Below are 23,418 nucleotides of genomic sequence, written 5' to 3' on the forward strand. Positions count from 1 at the left end.
CTTATTTGCTCTTAACATGTAATATGAAATTAGCAAAAGTATGAACAGCACTAAGGGAGACATGTTTTAACACCCATGCCAGATAATTTTCCCATATTACCTCTTTCGAGTCTCTTAACAGCCCTTGAAGAAAGATATTCTTTTTCTTCTAATATATAGCTGTAATTCAAACCAAATCTCTCTCATTCAAACATTTGTACACTGTCTATGCATTCATGCTACAAATATTTATTGAACACCTACTATGGCCAGGTATTTTGCTGGCCACTGGATGCACAGTAGAGCACACAATAGGCACTTTCTCTACCCTCATTCCTTTGCTAATTGAAAGGATTAGCTACCTTCCAGCAACTTAGAAAATCATTCATAAGTGGCTCTAGAGTTATATTTTAAATGTTTATGTTTACAACTAGGAGTAGGCTGATATTATAAGTTTTTATATAAGAATATGTTAACTGTGTATTAATATTTTGATAATGTGTAGTATTTTAAATATCTTCCTAAAAAATTAGAACCTTTTGGCTTAAACCCAGGACTTTCAGCCTGTTAGCAGCATTTTTTAGGAGCAGTCATATAACTAACCTTTTTTGATGACTAGGCATATGACATATTCTCCCCTCCCCCAACACACACACACACACACACACACACACACACTGTCTTTTTAAAAAACCCTTATACCAATTCCAGTAGGTAAAGTGTGTTGTTTTTGTTGTAGAGATGAAGGAATCTGAACTTTAGAGAGGTAAGTTGACTGAGATCTCAGAACTGGGAATCAGAGTTGTTAGGTAGTAGTTAAAATTTATTGTATTGTGATAAATGTAGAACTTCTTAACTCAAGCATTTCCTCTTTAGCAACAGTAAAAGTAAAAATCTTTTTTTATGATACATTTTGTATAAATGTTAAGCAAAATGCAGAAGAAACATTTTTAAAAATGATATATATCATACTTGTCAATTTTGATTCTATCATGAACTCTACAGCACCAGTAACTGCAGTGCTTAAATTAGAAACAGTTTTAGCTAAGAATCTCTTAAGATCATTCTATAGCAAAAAACATTACAAAGTAATTATTCCCAGTTCATATATGATAAAACTGAGCCAAAACTAGACTAAGGTTCCCTTAAGGTCATATGGTGAGGTACAGAATACCAATTAGAATCGCTGATTCACTGATTTCCACAAATAGATTGAGCAGATCAGGTTGACAAGAAGTTCTTCATTAAATGCAATCAAATCATATTGCGGACATAGCACACTTACATTTTTATAAAACAAAATTTTGCCAGGATGATGCTATGTGATCAAATTACAATTCCAAATAAATCAGATAATAACTACTTATTTAACATTTGTTTTAATATTTACCTTGATGATTTCTTTTCTTGGAATGAATAACTTGACTCGCTGACTTGATCTGTGACACCTAGGCCAGAGGAAATGCAACATCAGGAAATACAAATTCTTTTTAATTCAATGCCTAGTGAGGGTTGGGAAGGAATTGGCTCCATTATTGACTCCTACGTAAACTCGTTTCAACTGCCTGCCTTCATTAATTCACGAGGCCTTATGAGCACACATGCTGGCCCATGCTGCGGGCTGGAGATGCAAAGACAGGGACAGGAACAGGACATGCCTTTGAGGAGCTCACAGCCTAGAAAGGGTGTTGACTACCATATATACCTGTGCCCTAGGACTTTGAATCAACCTTGTTCTTCCTGGTAATCATCATCTTTAACCTTTCCTTTAGATGATAAACTAAAGCAGAATAGCCCTCACTGGTTTGGCTCAGTGGATAGAGTGTCGGCCTGCAGACTGAAGTGTCTTGGGTTCAATTCCGGTCAAGGGCACGTGCCTGAATTGTGGGCTCAGTCCCCAGTAGAAGGCGTTCAGGAGCCGATCAATGATTCTCTCTCATCACTGATGTTTCTCTCCCTCCCTCGCCTTTCCTCTCTGAGGTCAATAAAAGTGTTTTTTAAAAATAATAAACTAAAGCAGAACAGAGTAGAGTAACTTCAAAATTTCATGACCCATTGCACCTGCAAAGCATCCATTTTCAAAAAACTTGACTGAACCACAAACCCCAATGAAATTAACAAAACCAAGAAATTAAATATTCTCATATAATTGCAAGATAAAAATAACTTTTTTCCTAAATTATTAAATATCTTACATATATGAGAATTGAATTAAATTTGATGTAATGTTAAACCAGTCAGTCATCCTAAACACCTTTATGGACATTGAAAATAAAGAAAGAAATACTTTGCATTTTTTAAAACATGCTTAATAACTTTCCGTTGTGGGTCATTTTTCTTGATCTTTGGGGTTATGCTGTTTTTTTTTCAGGTTTTCTCTTTGGCTTTTCTGGGTGTTCTCATGATCATACCAATTTAATGTATGCAGAATTCTTACAACAATGCCTGGCATGTGGTAAATGCTCAATGAGTGTTAACTATCATCATCATCATCATCATCATCATCATCATCATAAAAGTATTTTGGAAGCCCTCAAAGAAATTCCATCGTGATCCCATTTGTCTGGAGCTTTAAAGACTCCCCGATTTATCTTTGTGTCTTTTCTTTGAAGAGAAACAAAAATTAGTAGACTCAGAATATGTGAATTATAAAAACAATAATTTTACAGGAATCAGGATGCTCTGGTTTTAAGACCTCTCCCTTCTCCCTCGGCTGCTTAGCATGCAGAAGACACCACATCCCGCTGTGAAGTTTATGAGGCAGCCTTGAAATTAGAAGAAAGATCTTCCCTTTCTGGGTTTGAGGCCCACACATCTGAGGCTGTGGGCGTTTTAGATTCCTCCGGTGGATGGACCAAACAATATACCAACGCCATGAGATAAATGCTTTAAACATCATCTACTCTTTCATGTAAATTCCCTATTACTAGTCTTTAAAAGTCACAGTTGCCCTTTAAGTATTTCAGTAGTTCTTGGGTGTTAAAAAAAAAAAAAAAAAAGCAGTAGTAGACACGGCCATAACACAACAGTCATAACCTAATGAGGAAGACAACTAAAAGAAACAAGAAATAAAAGCACCATCAGCCAAAACACCCTATTCCAACCAAGTATAGGTATAGAAATGATATTAGGCAATTAGTGACCACTGACTCAATAGTAAATATTTATTGAATGCTTACAATATAGCAGACATTGTTGTAGGTACTGAAGACACAGCCATAAGCACAAGACTAATGGAGTTTATATTCCTAAGGGTGGAAACGGACAATAAACAGATAGATAATATGTCAGTATAACAAGTGCTACAATATGCCAGGAGTGATAAGTTCTATGAAGAAGGGTAAGGCAGGGCACAGGGATGGAGATCACTGGGGTGGGGGTGTCAGGGAAGCCAAGACTTTGAGCAGAGACCTGGAGAAAGGGAGGGAGGAGGCGTGCAGTGAGCTGAGACAAGAAGGTGACTGTGAAGACCCAGGGAGGAAATGTGTTTGGAAATGTCCAAGGAATAGGTAGGAGGCCAATATGTCTAGAGCCAAGTGAGCAAGGATAGGGAGTGTGAGTTGACGAGGGCAGAAATTATCAAGAACTCTTTATGAAATAAAGATTTATAGTCACTGATATTAGCAGTGAGACTCATCCTAAGTGAACATCAAACTTTGAGCTTTTTAGCAAATGATAGTTTGGAGCCATTGTAATGAACAAAACATGCCATCATAATTTTAAAAATAAGCATCAGGAATTTTAGTAACATCATATTTAAGTGAGACTAAATTTCGTATCAAAAATAAATTTAAATATCTTTATAATATTCTTAGTAATTTCAGCTTTACCATATCCATTTAAAATCGAATTTTGGTGCATGTTTTGTAATATTGGGGGGGGGGCGCATAGAGAGAGAAAATGAACATAATTTGCAAATAAAAATACACATAAAATACCAGCACGTTTAACTGATGGTTAGAAGTCATTGTAAGTATGGAAGGTGTTGGAAACTCTAGCAGAAACAGATATAAACAAAATTTTTAAAAATTTAAATTACAATTGGATGCAATAAATACAATATTATATCAGTTTCAGGTATACAACATAGTGATTAGACATTTACATAACTTATAAAATGATCACCCCAATAAGTTCAGCTTCCATATCTGACACCACACATAGTTAACACAGTATTATTGACTATGTTCTATTTACTGTACTTTACATTCCCATGACTGCTTTAATAACTGGCAGCTTGCAGACCTTAATCCTTTCTCCTTTTCACCCAACCCCCCTCCCATCTGGCAACCATCATAATGTTCTCTGTATCTATGAGTTGACATAAACAAAATTTTAATTTATTAACCTGGGAGTGGGGATTTAGTGGGACTCAAGGTGGAAGGGAGGGCCAAGTACCTGTTGGCTGGGATATTAATTCTAATTTGCAACCGTGTGATGCTTGACATTTGCCAGGGACCCGCGCACGGAATCTGGTTCCATCCTCACGTCAATCCTATGAAGTCAGGTTGGGGAAGGCGTTACCTCTTTTTCACAAGGAGTGAACTGCGACTTGGGTTGAGATACACCCCCCCCCCCCCCGAGCTCACTTGGCTAGAAAGTGGCAGGATCCATAGGAGGGCTCCTGGCTCCACAGTCAGCTCTCCATTAAGACACTCAATAAATATACTTGATAAATTAAGTGCTTAGCCTTGGCTGAGCGTTGTACCGGGTGGTGTGGCGGCATCTGAAAGAGAAAGTCACTCCCGCTGTTCGCATACAGCCTTCAGTCTGGGACTAGGGATATTAAGCAGATACCTGTAAGACTGTACATGTACAAAGCAATGGACGTGTAAGAGTGAAGTAATACATTTAGCTCATAAGGATTTGGGGGGGCAAACAGTTAAGTTATACTATTCATCAGTAGAGCAAGGTAGGGTTAATGGACAGAGCAGGGCTCCTTGGGTGGTAAGAGGTTGCCAGCTCAAACTAAGGTGAGCAAAGACGGAAATTTGCTGGCTCGGAGGCCTGGAAACTACACACTAGCAGGGAGCCTATGATGTCACCAGGAATCCAGGCCTGTCCATCCCCAACACTGTTTTTCTCTGCCTTAGTTTTATTCCCAGGTGTGGTAAGCTGGCCAGGGCAGCTCCTGGTTAAAGCTCAGCTTTCACAGTGGAGGCGAAAGCACTTCTATCCTCATGACACTGGCAAAGTGGGGCTCTCCCACGCTTGGGCTTTGTGCCTGTCTCTGAGCCAATCACTGTGGCCAACGGGTGGCTGTGCTCTGATTGGACGGGCCGGGGTCACAAGCCCAGTCTTGGGTAGGGGTGGGTCAGCCCCACCGAATAGCAGGCGCTGAGTAGGGAAGGGGTTGCTTCCCCAGAGGAAAATGGAGGGCCCCCACTGGAAGCGGGAATGGCTGCCAGAGTTGCATTACAATGGGAAAGGGCCACTGAAGGAAGTAATGTTCCAAAATTTGAAGGGAGCGTTTGAACTTGTTGTCAATCTTAGAGAATTCCGGAGGAAAGCTGTTGCCCGAGATTCATGCTATACGGGCATCCCTGCAGAACATGGCTTTGAGTTTTTATTTTTCCTTCCCCTTAAGTGTGAAGGACACTGTTTCTTCATATGGGGATACTCTGAGTTGAGACTCATCCCTTTTTTGTGCCTTTTCTGCTCTCTTCCCTTCTGTTTTATGTCTGAAACCACCAAAGACACAGCCTTTTAAACCCCCTGCCAGGAGCGGGCTGGGAGAGGTTAATAGGGGGAAAGGGAGGACCTAGGGCAGTGATGGCGAACCTTTTGAGCTCGGCGTGTCAGCATTTTGAAAAACCCTAACTCAACTCAGGTGCCGTGTCACATATAGAAATTTTTTGATATTTGCAACCATAGTAAAACAAAGACTTATATTTTTGATATTTATTTTATATATTTAAATGCCATTTAACAAAGAAAAATCAACCAAAAATAATGAGTTCGCGTGTCACCTCTGACACGCGTGTCATAGGTTCGCCATCACTGACCTATGGAATACTTTCAACAAGAAAGATTTAAATAAATAAATAAAGCCGAAACCGGTTTGGCTCAGTGGATAGAGCGTCGGCTTGCGGACTGAAGGGTCCCAGGTTCGATTCCAGTCGGGGGCATGTACCTGGGTTGCGGGCACATCCCCAGTGGGAGATGTGCAGGAGGCAGCTGATCGATGTTTCTCTCTCATCGATGTTTCTAACTCTCTATCTCTCTCCCGTCCTCTCTGTAAAAAATCAATAAAATATATTTAAATAAATAAATAAAGAAAGACCCCCCCAGCCAGGCACTCGCTGACCTTTCGTGGTGACTTTTCCATTAAGGCTGCTCTTACTGACCAAATAACAACCTGATATTGAAGCTGCAAAAAGACAGTCCTCAGCCCTCCCCACGCACGCCTCTGGGCTCCCAAGTTTGGCTCTGTCCCCTTTTCAAGTTTGCATTTTCTCCTTCCACAGGGTTTGCAATTCTCCCCTTAAGAAGTCCCCTCCGCTGTTTATTATGGTTTAACCATTTTTCACCCCATGCTCTTAGACCTGCCTTCTCCCAGTCCCACCCAGCATCCCTACTGAGCCCCCGTGGGACTTTGAATTTTAGAAAATGATTATGTGTTGCAAAGTCCTGCTCTAGAAGGCAGGCCACTCCATTTCCTGCCCCCCCACCCCCGCCCCCCCTCTCGTTCCCCCGCCCCATGGCCTTATCTCTCAGGCCTCCTCTCCTATGACTCTGAAGCAGAGATGATAAGATCCCCAGAGGAAAGCATTTGCAAAGTGCTCTGAGTGCTTTGATGAAATTGATTGGGTAAATGGAAACATATTTCTTTTCAAACTGCTTTAGCCTATTAAAAAAGTAAGGTATGCAAATGCAATGACTCACCATTTAACAAATAATGAAGGTACTTTGTCATTTTAAATATTATTTCACAAGAGATATTTCCAGCAATAAAAAAACCAGAACGGCTAGCTTTGAAATGTTTAAAAAAATAAATACTGCTTGATATCTTTAAAGCAGGGCTTTCAAGATCGTTGATTGAGTTAACATTTTGTTGAATTTTTCTAGCTTCTCTTTTGAAGGGTCTGAAACATGCCAATATTGTGCTCCTGCATGACATAATCCACACCAAAGAGACACTGACATTCGTTTTCGAATACATGGTGAGTTGCCCCCGCATTTTACAAAGCATGAGGGAAAAGCCTGGTGCTTGTATAATGAATCTGTTAATATTTTATGGCATGATAAAATTTTCATTACAATGTGGAAAGTGTCATGGACATTTTCATTATTACGATGAACAGAGGCTATTGTTCTTATGCTTTTTCTTGAATCTTGTCTCTCTGCCCATTATATTTGCTGTCTCTTTCCCCTCACCAGCAGTAATTCATAAGAATTTTGAGTTTGCCTCCTAAATAAAACGTTTACACCTTTAAGAAAAAATCTATTTTTAACCACCAGCTGAGCAGAGCCCAACATGTTTCATTGATAATGAAGATATAAACCACAAGGTTTTAAAACATTGTATATAAGTTTACTAAAGAATAACTCACTGTAGTATTTCTGAGAGGGAAAACTATTCAAATATTAGCAGAAAGAAATCATACGGTATGTGTACTTGACTTGCCTCCGAGAAGAATGGAAACTCCCCGTGTCATTGTGTTCGGGGACAGTCATTTACGTAAATAGAGCATCTTGTTGTGCTGGGAAACAAGCTTCCTTCTAACAGCAGCCAGTTAGAAAGATACACTGGGTTTGACCTCAGCAGTGGGGTCTCAGAAAACCTGGCTGTGTGCCTTCTGCCCCTTATTCTCAAAAACCTGAACTTTGTACGACCTCTGGCAGTCAGATGTACGGTCTGCTGCAGGGCACTGTGCAAGCACCACTAACAACAGTCTCTCCACCGTTTCCTGTAGCACACGGACCTGGCCCAGTACATGGCCCAGCACCCGGGAGGGCTGCACCCTCACAACGTCAGGGTGAGTGCTGCGAAGGGCAGGCCTCACTGGCTCGCCCACCACAGGAGAATTTTGAAACAGGCTGACAGTGCAAAGCAAAGTCCCAGGACACAAAATAAGAAGATGGCCATCATTAATATTCTAGAGAAAAGTTAAAAAAAGAAAAGAAAAGAAAAAAAAGAAAGTTGTCCTTCTAGATATGGAGCAATGTTTAGTGGTTTTCTGGACAGCCTAACCTTGTCAGTCATTGCTATCATGCAAATGTGTGCCTAGAATCATAAGCCAATTAAAAGAATTGCACTGAGAAAAACAAGTGAAGGTAGGCCATCTTTTATAAAATAAATACCTTTTTCATGGCAGACTGCTGTGCTCTGTGATAAAGTTTGTGTTGTGTTTATAGTTCCCACTAGAATTAGCCAACAAACCACCTGTGTTGGATCCTGGTCAGCTGCCCTTTTGCCTGTCCGATCAGGTCCTGTTGTCTATGGAGCCAGTTTCCATTTTTTTCCAGTCATTAGAATAGAAATAATAATGACCTCTTAACAGATGTAAATCTACTTGTGTTATAAATCATTTGTATTTTATACCTTTCATTCTCTAAAGTTTTATTGGCATTTAATTAATTAACCCTAGACACATGAGATTTGCATATGTACTCATTCATTTAACTAATAATTTATGTATTAATTTATTCATTCAAGAAATACTTATTGAGGTCTTAGTACTATATTAAGCTCTGAGGTTTTACTAATGAATAAGTTGTATTTCTGACTTTCAGTGTGCTTAAAGCCCAGTAAGATAATGTGGACTTAAATGGGCAGTGAGAAGCAAAGTGACAAGGCTATGGCTGTGTTAATGGGAATATCATGAGACTCTTAATAAGGGGCTTAATCTCCTCTTAGAGGCAAGGGGGGAAAGGCTGAGGTGAGAGGAGTTGAGAGGAATGAAGAAATCTTAATAGCTATTGGAGAATGGGGTAGAGAACTAACTAGGGAAACCAAGAAAGTCTAGGCGTGTATTAAATATTCTAATGAGAATGGGATTATTTTTTAAATGGCAGTGCTGCCATAGCCGGTATTGCTCAGTGGATAGAGCATCGGCCCTGAGGACTGAAGGGTCCCAGATTTGATTCCGGTCAAGGGCATATATGTGATTTGCAGGCTGGATCCCTGGCCCTGGTCAGAGGCAACCAATCGATGTGTCTCTCTCACATCAATGTTTCTCTCTCTCTTTCTCTCCCCCTTCCTTCCACTCTAAAAGTCAATGGAAAAATATCCTCAGGTGAAGATAAACAAACAAACAAATAAATAAATAAATAAATGGCAGTGCTTAGCCATTCGAATAGAGCAGTGGTTCTCAACCTTCCTAATGCTGCGACCCTTTAATACAGTTCCTCATGTTGTGGTGACCCCCAACCATAACATTATTTTCGTTGCTACTTCATAACTGTAATTTTGCTACTGTTATGGATCGTCATGTAAATATCTGATATGCAGGATGTGTTTTCATTGTTACAAATTGAACATAATGAAAGCATAGTGATTAATCACAAAAACAATATGTAATTATATATGTGTTTTCCGATGGTCTTAGGCAACCCCTGTGAAAGGGTCGTTCGACCCCCAAGGGGGTCGCGACCCACAGGTTGAGAACCGCTGGAATAGAGGAACAGAGAAAGTAGACAGTTTATTGATTCAGAGTTGGGTTTTTGCCAGATAAGTGAGAGGGAAAGATTGTTTGGCAAGAGAATTGAAGAGAATGTCAAAAGGTTAAGATGGTGGTCATTGGCTTCTAAACTGAGGGAAGAAGTGATGATAGGCAGGGTGCTGAAAGCTAGGTAGAAAGCAGAAGAGTCAAGAAACTAGACTACAGGTGTTGATTACATAGAAAAACGATTGCAGGAAAAATAACGGTGAGAAAGATTTTCAGGCTTATGTGACTCACATATAAGACACTGTGCTAAATGCTTCAGAGGAAAAAAAGAAATGGAAGATAGATTCCAGCCCTCAAGACACTTACATCCAAAAACAAGATAAAAGAAATACACACCAATACTATTACATGGCATTTGTGAATAATGCCAAGTAAGAAATAAGACCTAGTTTGTAGATGTGTAAAGAAGTAGAATATATTTTCTCATTTTAAGAGGCTTCATTCAAGCCAGAACTCAAAACATACCTTCATTTTAAGAGGCTGAAATAGGGGAAGATGTTACAGAAAGGAGGAACGTGTTCACCAAAGGTATAGAGCAGGGAAACAGAGGATGTATTCAAGGAGAAGGATCCCAGAATCATGGACTGTTAGGGCAATGGGGCTGAAAGTGGTTTTCAGTTTTTGGGTTCTGACCCATTAGTGGGTTATGAAGTCAATGTGGGGATTAGCAACCAACATTTTAAAAAATGAAATGAAATGGGTAAGAAGAGAATAGAAAATGTTTTGTGCAACTTTTGTTCTAGTTGAAACTGTACTTTATCTGGATATGGATGTAAATACTGGGTACATGTATATTTGGTTGCAATACAAAAAATGCTTTAAAAACACTGGGCTGATCTAACTTTTTTGTTTTGCAGAATTGGAATCTAAGATTTGAGAGGACAAATATTTTGCCAGAGGTTATAGAACCAGCCTTTGCCATAGTTAAATATGATTCTTGGTTAGGATGCTTTTCCACTACTGCCATATTGCACCTCTGGTCCTGTTGGCCTGACATGTAGAATATATTAGTGAAGTGGGGTACATAAGTCTGGGGAAATTGATTGGGTAAGTGGCCGAGAGCCTCACTTCCTAAGATGTGGACTCTATTCCTTAGACATTAGAGTTATTAAAGGGGGTTGAGTTGAGAGAGCATGACATGATCAGAAGGAAATTTATGTAACTGTGGTCTGTGGGATGGATTAAAGAGAGGAGACTGGAGTCAGAAATTCCAGTTAGGAGTTTATTGATGTGGTCTAGCCCAGTGCTTCTCAAACTTCAGTGAGCAGATGAATGACTTGGGGCTCTGATCCAGGCGGCCTACGGTGAGCCTGAGCTACTGTTTCTAACATGATCCCGGGGGATGTGGATGCTGCTGGTCAAGGAACAAACTTTGAATAGCAAGGATCTAGGTAAGAAGTAATAAAGGCCTAAATTATGGTAGTGAAGGTGAGAATGGAAAGGAATGTGAAAAATGGAAACAATGAAGAGTTCATCCAGGACATGAAGAGGGAGAGGGTGGGGCCAAACATGACTGATTTTGAGTTTGATTGACCAGGAGAATTATAGCTCTATTACTAGAAATAGAAGAAGTTGGTTTGGAGAAGAGGAGGAGTCCTATCTTAGATGGAATGAGCTCCTAGTTGAGGTTAGGGTTAAGGTTGTGTGTGTGTGTGTGTGTGTGTGTGTGTGTGTGTGTGTGTATACAGAGGGAGAGAGAGAGAGAGAGAGAGAGAGAGAGAGAGAGAGAGAGAGAGAGAGAGAGGAGAAAAGAGGAATGTGGATTTTAGAGGGAAATAGTGAGTTAAGTTTTGGACATTTTGAGTTTGATGTGATTATAGGATGTCCAAGTGAACTTCAGATTATTCGGGTCTAAAGTTCAAGAGAGAGTCTGAGTTGGAGATAAAGATTTTGAAATCTGCAGAGTACAGTTGTTAATTGAGTCAGTTAGTAGATAAGATGGCTAGGGGGAGTATGTGGAGTGATAAGAGAAGGCCCAGGATGGAGCCCTAAGGAATTAAAATACATTAGAGATCAGTAGAGGAAGTGGATAGAACCCATAAAAAAAGAGGCTTCAGAGAAGTAGGAGAAAAATTATAAGATTGTGTTACCAAGGAAGAGCTTCAGGAAGGTCAACAGTTCCAAATGCTGCAAAGAGAAGGAGTGAGAGGTATCCATTGGATTTCCATAGCGAAAGGCATTGGTGACCATGGTAAAACAACAACAACACCTAACGAATGACATGATCAAAATAGTTGCTTATGATGGCAAGACCTACTGTGTTATCATGGAGTGAGGGGCTGAAGCTGCCTGGAGAAGCAGACCACTGGAGGTCAGCTTGCCATGTTCACACGGGCACTGATGTCAAGGGAGCAACAGCTGTGATCTCGAGAGAATGATGCAGGGTGGTGGGTGTGTGGGTGAGAGTGACAAGAGGAGTAGAGGAAGATGTAGCTGATGGCAAGAAAGTCTAAGCAACAGGGGTTTTTTCTTAAGGGTAGAGAAGGAGTGGTTTTGAAGTGGGATTGAGGAGCCAGGAGGCAGCTGACCCAACCTCTCTGAGATCAGATGTATGAGTGAGCTGTAGAAAAGCTCTAAAGGAGCAGTGAGCTCAAGGTCCCATTGAAGGAAAGGAGCCGAAGAAAACCCATCAGAGCTTGCATTGTAGAGAGTTTTTAATCCAGCATTGAGGTGTGAAGAGGGAGCAGTGAAAAGGTTTGGGAGAGGAAGGAACCATGGATTACATGAAAGGAAGCACAGAGCAATACAGAGATGAGCTTATGGGAGGGGAAAGGAATAGTCCGAGAGGCTTATATTTTGAGTAGTGACCACAGAAGACATGGCGGGAACCGCCTGGGATTTAACAAACCCCAGGGATCCCTGGTGAGTGGAGCACTAGGGCTTCCCTGCAGGACTTGGCTGACTCATCTGATTGTGTTTTGAGGGATTCCCGCCCAGATGGCAGTAGCCCAAACGAATTACATTTTGTTCCCAAGAGCCTCACTGTGTTGGAAACAGAACTCACCCCTGAGGTACAGGAAGCCTCTCTGGAAAGAGTCACCCACGATCTGGCTTGATGTGGACTGAGAAAAAGCACCATCCGATGGGGTCATTATCGGTGAAGCTTCGGCAGGGTTGAGGGAAGACTCCAGGCGGGAAAGGATTGAAGAGTGAGTGGGTGGTGAGCTTCGTCAGCACACGCTGCCGCTTGGAGAAGGGTGGCTGTGGGACCCCATGCCTGACCACCACGTGTGCTTTACTGTGTACACAAGCTTGCAGACAGAGACGTGGAGCCAAGGAGGAAAGACTGAGAGCGAGAAGGTGGGAGGAGGGTGTGACTAATTAGTGAGAACAGCCTCTCCTTGGGACATGAAAGGCACTTCAGGCCGGCCCTCCCTCGGAGAAGCTCTGCGGCTGACTCAGCCCGCCCACTCCCTTTCCCTTTCCCTGTCATGTTTTGACTTTCTGTCTTTTCTCTGGCTTCCCAGGCTGGTGTAGTGGAGTCAGGCACGTCTGAATTTGAGCTGTGGCCCTGACTCTTTCTAGACATGTTTTCAAAGTTTCCTATTTTTCTTACCTGTGAAGTGAGGGCAAGCATACTTTCCTCACAGGGGTGTATTGGGGATTGATTACAAAAGGTGACAGGCATTCCATAAACAATATTTTTCCCTTTCTTCCTTCTTCTGTCTCTCCCTCGCTGATCTCCATCTTTCTGTCTTCTGTCACTCACCTGTCTCCATCTCCCTCTCTCCTATACTGGCCCATTGAAAAACATAGACTGTGGCAACGTATCTTTCAGCTGGGATTTCAGTTGGATTTTTTTTAATATTGTCTTTTCCATAAATATTATAACCAATTGGAAGGTTTAAATGATGGTATAAGAATTTTGTGTTTCGGTAGCGTAGTGGTTTGATGAGTGGAAAAGTAAATAGTGTGTGTATTTGAAGCACGAAGAAGATAAAGCCTTGAGAAGATTCATAGGACCAGTGAACATTTGAAGTGGGAGTCTCAAGAAGTTTTTTTTTTTTAATATATATATTTTTATTGATTTCAGAGAGGAAGAGAGAGAGATAGAAACATCAATGGTGAGAGGGAATCATTGATCGGCTGCCTCCTGCACACCCCACACTGGGGAGCAAGCCCACAACACGGGCACGTGCCCCTGACCGGAATCGAGCCTGGGACCCTTCAGTCTGGAGGTCAACTCTATCCACTGAGGAAAACTGGCTAGCGCTCAAGAAATTGTTAACATTCCTAAATGGCTTATGAAACTGATGTGGGATCTGCATCACACCTACACGGCCACGGAGTGCTGTGGTAGGTAACCCCCCCAAAGCTCCTGCTTCGGTCAGACCAGGCTGCTCATGAACTTGGCTCCAGTGTGTCCAAGTCATTGTGAGATCAGTACAGGTCCTAGCGTCTCTGCAGTTCCTGCTTTCCAAGGTGTGGTGGGAAAGTGGATTCATCCACACAGCTCTGTGTCTGCTATTTTGCCTGCGTCCACAGGAAGCCTGGGGCTGGTCCTTTCTTTTCTAAACTGTCAGAACATGTTTGCAGTTGGCATTGGTCTTTGTAAACACTAATTGTTGGTATTTGAATTCTCAATTGCCAGGGGCGCTGGAAAATAGCAAAAGACACTTGGAAAAACGGAGCATTCTTTTTCCCCTTAAACTTCTATAATGGTGGGGATCTAAAAATGTCTGGTTACTGTGCCTTATAACCATGTGCAACATTTAAAATTTGGGGCCCTGAATGTATTTTTTCTGTTGTTTTCCTTTCCTTCTTCTTTCTTCTCTCTGCTATTTATTCCTCAGTCTCTTGATTTTTTTTGGGGGGGGGGAGGGGGGGTCTATAATTTCTTTTGGTCTCTCTTCCCTCTTAATCTCTACTGTATATTTCCCTTATTTTCAACTTTCAACCTAAGACTTTAAAAATAGGTTTAAAAAGATAATGGTCCCTTTCTTTCCTTTTACTATCTAAGGATACGTTTCCCAGTCTGGTCTCCTTGTGTTGTGTTTTTAAAAGGCTTTCATATCAGAGAGCTTGGGAAATGTAAGCAGTTGTAAACCTTAGAATATCATTTCCAGGTCAACTTTGATCTTACATGCCAAGTTTGTCGGTGGGAAAAAAAAATTTAAATCTCTCAAATCTAAATCAATAACTAGTGTTCCAAGAGAAACTTCAAAGTTTCACTCTAGATTTTAAGGAAGGGTAATTCCTTCGATACCAAAGACATGAGATGTCAGGGAAATCCAGAATCCCTTTGTTTAGGACATGGTCTACTTACTTGTACTTTCTCCCCCCTCTGAATAGAAAATCTCCTTTTTTTTTTTTTCCTTTTCTTTCTTTTCTTTTCTTTTTTTTTTTTTTTTTATCTCTCAAGAGACACTTTTACTATATTCTACAGATGACTGTTTTTGATTTAGAGGAGAAATCTACACATAGTGGCTCCAATCTGTTTAGATAAGGTGTTCATTCCTTCCAGCTTTTCATGTTTCAACTTTTGCGGGGCCTGGCGTACATCCACCACCAACACGTTCTTCACAGGGACCTGAAACCTCAGAACATTCTCATCAGTCACCTGGGAGAGCTCAAGCTGGCTGACTTTGGTAAGCTGCCCCTCGAGTCTCTTTCTGGGCTGTGAACAATGATGCTTTTGTGTACACGTGTTTAAAGCATCGACGAGTCCTGGCCTTTGAAAAGTTGAGGCTCAGGGAGAGCGATGCTTTGTGAGGATATCAAACTACCATATAGGAAGTGCGAGGCAAGACATGGAGAGATTGGCAGCTCTCTAGGATCATATCAAGCTCCAGTCTGGTCAGATCCTAAAACTTGGGCACCCCTACTAGTCTACTGCCTTTTTTGATATAGAGACATTTGTAGAGTGAACTGTACTTGGTAGGTTTCTGTAAATCTGGGTGGAGAGACAGATTCTATCAAAGTAGATTGAGCATATATCAGAACAACAGGATCAAGCCCCAGATTGTCAAATAGACTCTTCCTGCAATGAAGGCTCTTTGTATCTATATAGGTGAGGCTTTTATTTCCACCAAAGCGATGCTGATTTCTCCTGAGCACTACTGTATCTTTCCATTTTAGCTCTTATCACAGTCTATAATCTCTCTCTCTCTCTCTCTCTCTCTCTCTCTCTCTCTCACACACACACACACACACACACACACACACACACACACACACTCATTTGTGTGACAATTTTGACTCCTCCACTAGACTATGGGCATTATGATGGCAGCCTGGGTCCATTTTTGCTTAATGTTGTATCCCTAGTGCCTGGCACCATAGTAAATGCTCAAAAATATTAGTTGAAGAGCTGGTTCCGTGTGAGCTGGGGAGCCGCTCTTCCCTGGTTGCCAGATGTCAGATAGTTGTACTGTCGCTGCAGCACTTTATTCTGAGATAGTAGCTTTCATCCGGGTATGTACGTAAACATTTAACAGACATTCATTTATCCAAGCCCCACACAGTGACTCATCTATTGAGTATTCTTCTGGCTGTAGATCTTGTGGTTCTGTGAGATCAGTGGCTGGTTGACAAAGTGCTCTCATTGTGCAGGGGAGCCCTTGTAAATGACTCATCTAAGGTCCTACCAAACTAACCAATTTGGATTAGCAACCCCCACCCTTTATCTAACTGGGGATTCCTGGATTGCAGAAATGGAGGGCGGCCGTATTGGTTATGAAGTGAGTTCTGTTGCTGTTACACAGACCCCGGATTACAGAGGCAGAAACATGCTAGAAGCTTACTTACTCTCACATAATCGTCTGAGCTGAGCAGTCAGAACGTGTAAGGTGGCACCCCGGTGCGTGGTGCACCCTCCTTCTGTCTGTGGCCCCCTGTCCCCAGGGTGTTGCCCCAGGTGCATATTTCAAGATGGCTGCCGCCTCCTTCTTATTACAGCCGGGAGGAGGGAGATCTGGAAGCTCATACATCACTCCTGTTTGTATTGTGCAGGCAAGATTTAGTCACTCATTACACGTAGCTGCCAGGAAGGCCACATCTAGCTGCAAAGTCGGCCAAACTTTGAGAAATGGACTTGATGAAGAAGTGCACAAGGATTAAGATAGTTGAGTAGCTTTATTAAAAGCACCCAGAGAGTGTGTGTTATTTTTAAATATTGTTTACTCAGCCAGCTAAACCCTCCCTGGTAGAATGTGTCACTGTGGCTCTCCAGATCCCGGGTTAATGAGTTCTGTGCTTCTCCCCTTTGGTCAGGTCTTGCTCGGGCCAAGTCCATTCCCAGCCAGACATACTCTTCAGAAGTTGTGACCCTCTGGTACCGCCCTCCTGATGCCTTGCTGGGAGCCACTGAATATTCCTCTGAACTGGACATATGGTAAGAGCTAGTGGCCCCCAAAATAGGAGTCACCCTACCCTTGAGGGTTACTTTATCATCTGTACTATATTTTAAATAATAATTCTAATGATAATCACATTTGTCTACAGAAACATAAAGTGCTTTCAAATACCTATCTCATTTGATTTTTCCAATCATTCTACAAGTTTTTACAAGTTAAAGAAACTGAGACTCAGATCAGTCTTGCCCAACGCATCTGAATCCTATATTCTATCATGCCTCACCTCCTAGCTCTTCTCGTCAATCCTTTGTCTTTTCTCCTTGTCCTCAAAGAAACACACACACACACACACATACACACACACATACACACACTCATCTGTACATGCATGCTCACACATGTCCAAACATAGTCCAGAGCCTGGTGGCAAAAGCATAATGACCAAGAATCAGGAGACCTGATTTTTATGCCAATTCTACTTCTAATCAGTTTCTCTGGATTCTGTTATCTTGAAAAAGCCATGTATCCTCTTTATGTCTATGTTTCTCTATTTTTAAAATGAGGGTAACAAACTCTCCCCTTGAGGGGTTAAATGGGATTGTAGTTCAAGTGTAAGAACAAGATAGATGGTGTCAAGTAGAAGCACATTGTTGGGGAGGCTCTTGGATTAAAGGGATGTGGTGATGAGTGTGGGCTCTCAGGCACTCCTCCTTCCTAGGGCAGCGGTGTTATGTTATCTAGACCTTATTCCTGAAATATCTCAGGCATGTGGGGGCCACAGTTAGATGTGTGGTGACCACAGTCATAGGCACCTCCTAAAAGGTAAAAAAAATACATGGACTTCTTTCAAGACCTTAGAAGGTCATATATAAACGGTAGGCCCTGGTTTTTTTTTGTTTTTTTTTTTTAAATCAATAATGGATTAAAAGCATTAGACATTATCCTAAAAGGCTAAACTAAGCTTTAGACTTCCCAAGGAATTGAGAAAGGTTGCAGAAATTTCCCCCAGTGTATCTGGAGCATTGATTTCCTAATCCCCGGTGCCAGCACACACAGAGAAGGGTTAGGGCAGGTGGAGACCATTGGATGGTATTCACCAGCTCAGTTTCTGAGTTGGCTTATCTCATAGTTGACCATTGCTAGCAACCAAAATGATTTTAAACCATTTGACAGTTTTCCATTACTTCTAGTCTTCTCCACTTACTGTTTTTAAATTATACCTTTTATAGGGTGTCCCAAAATTCACGCAAGATTTGAATTTTGCGTGAGCATTAACAACAACAACAAAAAAATAAAAGCCTAATTTTACTTGGTTTATTGAATCTGATTCTAATATCTGTTGCCCTTTGATTTCAATCTCTTCAATTTGATAAGCATTACCAAGTACCAGTTATGGCCCTAGAGCAGGGACGATGAAGACCAATGAAGACCATGGCTTTGCGTATGTGCCAGCAAAGCCGTGGAGGCCATTTACCTGATGTGCTATCCCATACATAACCCTATACTGTATACTTTATGAATCAATAAAACATTTACAATTTTTAATTGTAAACCTGTGTTTTCTATCAAAATTACTTCTTGCGTGAATTTTGGGACACCCTATATATCTGTTGCTTTAAAGATAAGAAGCAAAAAAGAATGTGGATATTTAAAGACAAGCTAATGAGAAGCTTTAAAATGACAATAGTTCTAAAAATTTGACTCAAGACACTTCTGACCAGATTCTTTGTTAATTCTCACCTGAGGATACTTTTTCCATTGATTTTTTTAGAGAGAGTGGAAGGAGGGGAAGAGACAGAGAGAGAGTACATGCCCTTGATCAGAACCAAACCCAGGACCCTTCAGTCCACAGGCCAACGCTCTATCCACTGAGCCAAACCAGCTAGAGCTAACCAGATTCTTAAGTTATATTTGTCTGATCAAAGATGTTTTAACATATATCAAGATGTCTCCTAGACATGAAAAATCATTAAAAAGTAAATATGTGGCTATTATATCCAAATTGACTTTTTAAAAATTGGGGATAAAAGCAACCTGTTGTTTGAGGGAAAGAAATCTGCTTGCAAACCTCAATCTGGTAGCTTTTATTCACATACGTACAAAAGTCTAAGAATAAGCCAGTTGATTATTTAAAATTTTTTTAATACATTTTATTGATTTTTTACAGAGAGGAAGGGAGAGAGATAGAGAGTCAGAAACATCGATGGGAGAGAAACATCGATCAGCCGCCTCCTGCACATCTCCTACTGGGGATGTGCCTGCAACCCAGGTACATGCCCTTGACCGGAATCAAACCTGGGACCTTTCAGACTGCAGACTGATGCTCTATCCACTGAGCCAAACCGGTTTCGGCAAGCCAGTTGATTATTTAAAATGCAAACCCAATGTTAGCTCATGAAAACAGTCTATATTTCTTTAGAAATAATAAAATACAGTTAGATTTTAATTTAATATATATATTAAATTATATATTAAATATATATATATATAGTGCCCCAAAATTCACGCAAGATTTGAATTTTGTGTGAGCATTAACAACAACAACAACAAAAAATAAAAGCCTAATTTTACTTGGTTTATTGAATCTGATTCTAATATCTGTTGCCCTTTGATTTCAATCCCTTCAATTTGATAAGCATTACCAAGTACCAGTTATGGCCCAGGAGCAGAGACAATGGAGACCAATGAAGACCATGGCTTTGCGTATGTGCCAGCAAAGCCGTGGAGGCCATTTACCCGATGTGCTATTCCATACATAATCCTCTACTGTATACTTTATGAATCAATAAAAAATTTATAATTTTTAATTGTAAACCTGTGTTTCCTATCAAAATTACTTCTTGCGTGAACCAGACACAGGATAAAAATTATTCTTAAACTTGTTTATCGAGAAATCGTCTGCCTTGGCTGGTGTGGCTCAGTTGGATAGAACATGACCCTGCACACCCCAGGGTTCGATTCCCTGACAGGTTTGACCCCAGAGAGGATGTGCTCATGAAGCAACTGATTGCTGCGTTTCTCTCACACTGATGCTTCTCTGTTTCTCAAGTCAATAAAAACATATCCTTGGGTGAGGATTAAAAAAAAAGAAAAGAAAAAGAAATCTGCTTTCTCCTACCCAAGTTGAAGTAAATTAAATAGCATGTGCCTACAGTCAGATGGAAAAAGTAAAAATTTATCACATGGGATAAATACATATGAATAATATTAAAGACCATATTTAATATGAATCTTTACTAATATGATGATTTGTAATAAAATGCTTTACTTATATATCCTTTATCATGCCAGGCCAAAAAATGTCAAGCTGGTTCAGGGAGTTTGCAGAAGTGTGTGTTATGGTGAAAGGGATTTGGAGCCAAAGTATTGGACCGTGGGGAGAATCTCTGTAATCTGTCCACTGCGCCGTTTTTATCACCCAGAGACTACAAGAAGAAAAGTGTGCATTATTAGCCAAATAAATCATACTTCTTGCTCTCTCTCAACAACGACTCTCTCATTTGACTACCTAGGAAAGGAAACATGTTTCACCCCATTTGACCTATTTTCAGATGCACACTCTTGCTGCACCTTAAATCAGCATGCGGCTTACAGTCAGCAGCATCTGACCGTAGCCATCAGCCCGGCTGCACTGTAGTTGCCATTGCACATGTGTGAACATCAAATATGCCAGCGTCAGGCCTCGCAGCATGAGTGTCAGTGGCTAGGAAGGATCTTGCTGACAGAAGAGCTCCCCCCTCCCTCCACCTCCCTCCCCCAAGAACCAAACGGTTGTGGAAAGAGAGTGAATCAGACGTGTTTAGCAACATTCTTTAAGCAGGAGTCACCTCTGTAAAAAGGTGACATAGAAGTAGGCTATGTAACTGCAAGGTCAGCTTGGGAGCCCAGCACCAGTGACTGTTAGTTCTTTAATGGATTATTTTAAGACATGCTGTGTCATCAAACTCCTGATGTCGAGGGCGATACCATGGATAAACATAGACATCAAAGAGTCTGAGTCAAATGCTGAATGTGGAAAAAAGTTTCAGGAACACCTAAACCAATGTCTTTCACTTGATGTTCCAGTTTTTGCCTGTACAAGTACGACATATGATGAAATAATCTGTCTAATTAAGTGTATAGCGGCCCTTTCAATAGGTATAAAGGCCACATTCTGAGCATGTCGTAGTTTAACTCACAGGTGTTTTGTTTCTTAATAGCACACACAATAGTGGTGCCTCTTACAATGACAGCAGCTTAGGTTCAGTGGAAGAGAGCGTTCAGTTTGGAGGTTTAGAACTTTCCCCTCCTCTCATAAAATGGACAGTTAATGAGCTTGAAGGAGCCAGAATGTTTGCTCCCTATACTGTGTTCCTAAATGCTGGTTGCATTCCAGTTTAACAAAAAGCTGCTGGCTGCTCTTATGTTTTTGGTTGACAAAGGGACTTTTATTTTTTTGCCCAAGATTTTATAATAGCATGTGGCCTCTATTTAACTGTCCCCAAAATATTTCCTGGGAGGAGAAATGCTAGTAGTTCAGTTTTGCAGGTCTGGTTTCCTTGAAACGGTCTGTTGACTCTTATTTCTTTTGCTAGGGGTGCCGGCTGCATCTTTATTGAAATGTTCCAGGGTCAACCTTTGTTTCCTGGGGTTACCAGCATCTTTGAACAGCTGGAGAAGATCTGGGAGGTAAGAGAAGAATTCCTCTTCGGAAGAAATATCTGCGTTTCAAACTTTAAATCAAATTTGCCTTTGAGACGAATGACGCAGTCCATCTGCTTTGAGATGTGAAGCTCCATGTTAAGATCATGGAGACTGTGGTATTTGCAACAGTATAAGTACCTTGGGAATGAGTGTCCAGAAACCCCTGTTGTCCTGTAACATCCCATGAATCCACCTGCGCCCTATTACTATAGACTCGGTTTCTTGGGGCGATTTCTGCCATTCCTACTTAAGCACATTTCTGCCTGGCCACCCCCAGCTCGAATTCTACTCTATGTCTGGCCCTGAATCTTTGTCAGCTGAAGACAGGCACTAAATTGTCATAGAACTCCAATGGAAACGAAGGCCTAGCATGTTCGTGTGAGAGAAATACGGTATTTATCATGTTCTTCCAAAACCAAATGCCTAAGATGTTAAGGTGTTTTTGCATGTGTGGTTCCATTTCTTTTATTCTTAAGTTTATTTTTAATTATGATTTACATTCCATATTATTTTGTATTAGTTTCAGGTGTACAGCATAGTGGTTAGACAATCATATACTTTATAAAGCGATTTCCCTGGTAATTCCAGTACCCACCCAGCACCATACATGGTTATTGCAATATTATTGACTACATTTCCTGTGCTGCACTTTACATCTCCATAACTCTCTTGTAGCTACCAATTTGTACTTCTTAATCCCTTCACCTTTGTCACCCAGTTCCCCCAAACTCCTCCCCTTTGGCAACTATCAGTCTGTTCTCTGTGTCTCTGAGTCTGTTTCAGTTTTGTTTGCTCATTTAGTTTGGTCTTTAGACTCCACATACAAGTGAAATCATATGGTATTTGTGTTTCTCTGACTGATTTATGTCACTTAGCATAATGCCCTCCAGGTTCATCCATGCTGTCATAAATGGTAAGATGTTATTCCTTTATATAGCCAAGTAATATTTCATTGCCTATCCACTCTCTATTGATAGACACTTGGGCTGCTTCCATATCTTTTTTAAAAATTTATCTTTATTGTTGAAAGTATTACAGATGTCCCTTTTTTCTCCCATTGACCGCTCCACCCCGCCCTCCCAGGCCTTCATCTCACTATTGTCTGTGTCTATGGGTTATGCATATATACAGATAATCTCTCCCCACCCACCACCCACCCCTGCCTTCCCTCTGAGATTCTGTTCCATTCTTCTTTGTCTCTGGATCTATTTTGCTTCCATATCTTGGCTATTGTAAATAACACTGCAGTGAACATAGGGGTGCATGTATTCTTTCAAATTAGTGTTTTGAGTTTCTTGGGCTATGTACCCAGAAGTGGAATCACTGAGTCATAAGGCAGTTCCATTTTCACTTTTTTGAAGAACCTCCATGCTGTTTTTCATAGTGGCTGCACCAATCTGCAATCCCACCAATAGTGCATGAGGTTTCCCTTTTCTCCACATCCTTGCCAAAAGTTGTTTGTTGATTTTCTGATGATACCCATTCTGACAGGTGTGAGGTGATATCTCATTGTGTGTTGTTTAAATATATTTTTATTGATTTCTGAGAGGAAGGGAGTTGGAGAGGGAGAGAAACATCAATGATTAGAGAGAATCATTGATTGGCTGCCTCCTGCACGCCCCCTACTGGGGACCAAGCCCACAGTCCGGGCATTTGCTCGGACCAGAAATCAAACTGTGGCCGCCTGGTTCATAGGTCAACGCTCAACCACTGAGCCACACTGGCCATACTAGAAATTATCTTTAATACACACATAAAGGCGTGGAAAACTTTAGGGAACACTGGGGAAA

General features: G+C 41.0%; 1 protein-coding gene across 2 annotated transcripts in view; it reads left to right on the forward strand.

Moving 5' to 3' along the window:
- The window catches only part of CDK15 (cyclin dependent kinase 15), a 71,173-nt gene that overhangs the window by 9,167 nt on the left and 38,588 nt on the right, over positions 1 to 23,418 (forward strand). For both annotated transcript variants that reach the window (XM_059702796.1, XM_059702797.1), the window contains exons 5-9: positions 7,048 to 7,142; positions 7,896 to 7,958; positions 15,115 to 15,238; positions 16,863 to 16,983; positions 21,520 to 21,613. In XM_059702796.1, the coding sequence (XP_059558779.1) occupies positions 7,048 to 7,142; positions 7,896 to 7,958; positions 15,115 to 15,238; positions 16,863 to 16,983; positions 21,520 to 21,613 (497 nt within the window). The remainder of the gene's footprint in view (positions 1 to 7,047; positions 7,143 to 7,895; positions 7,959 to 15,114; positions 15,239 to 16,862; positions 16,984 to 21,519; positions 21,614 to 23,418) is intronic.

This window comes from Myotis daubentonii, chromosome 7 (assembly GCF_963259705.1).
Source record: "Myotis daubentonii chromosome 7, mMyoDau2.1, whole genome shotgun sequence".
Taxonomy (NCBI): domain Eukaryota; kingdom Metazoa; phylum Chordata; class Mammalia; order Chiroptera; family Vespertilionidae; genus Myotis; species Myotis daubentonii.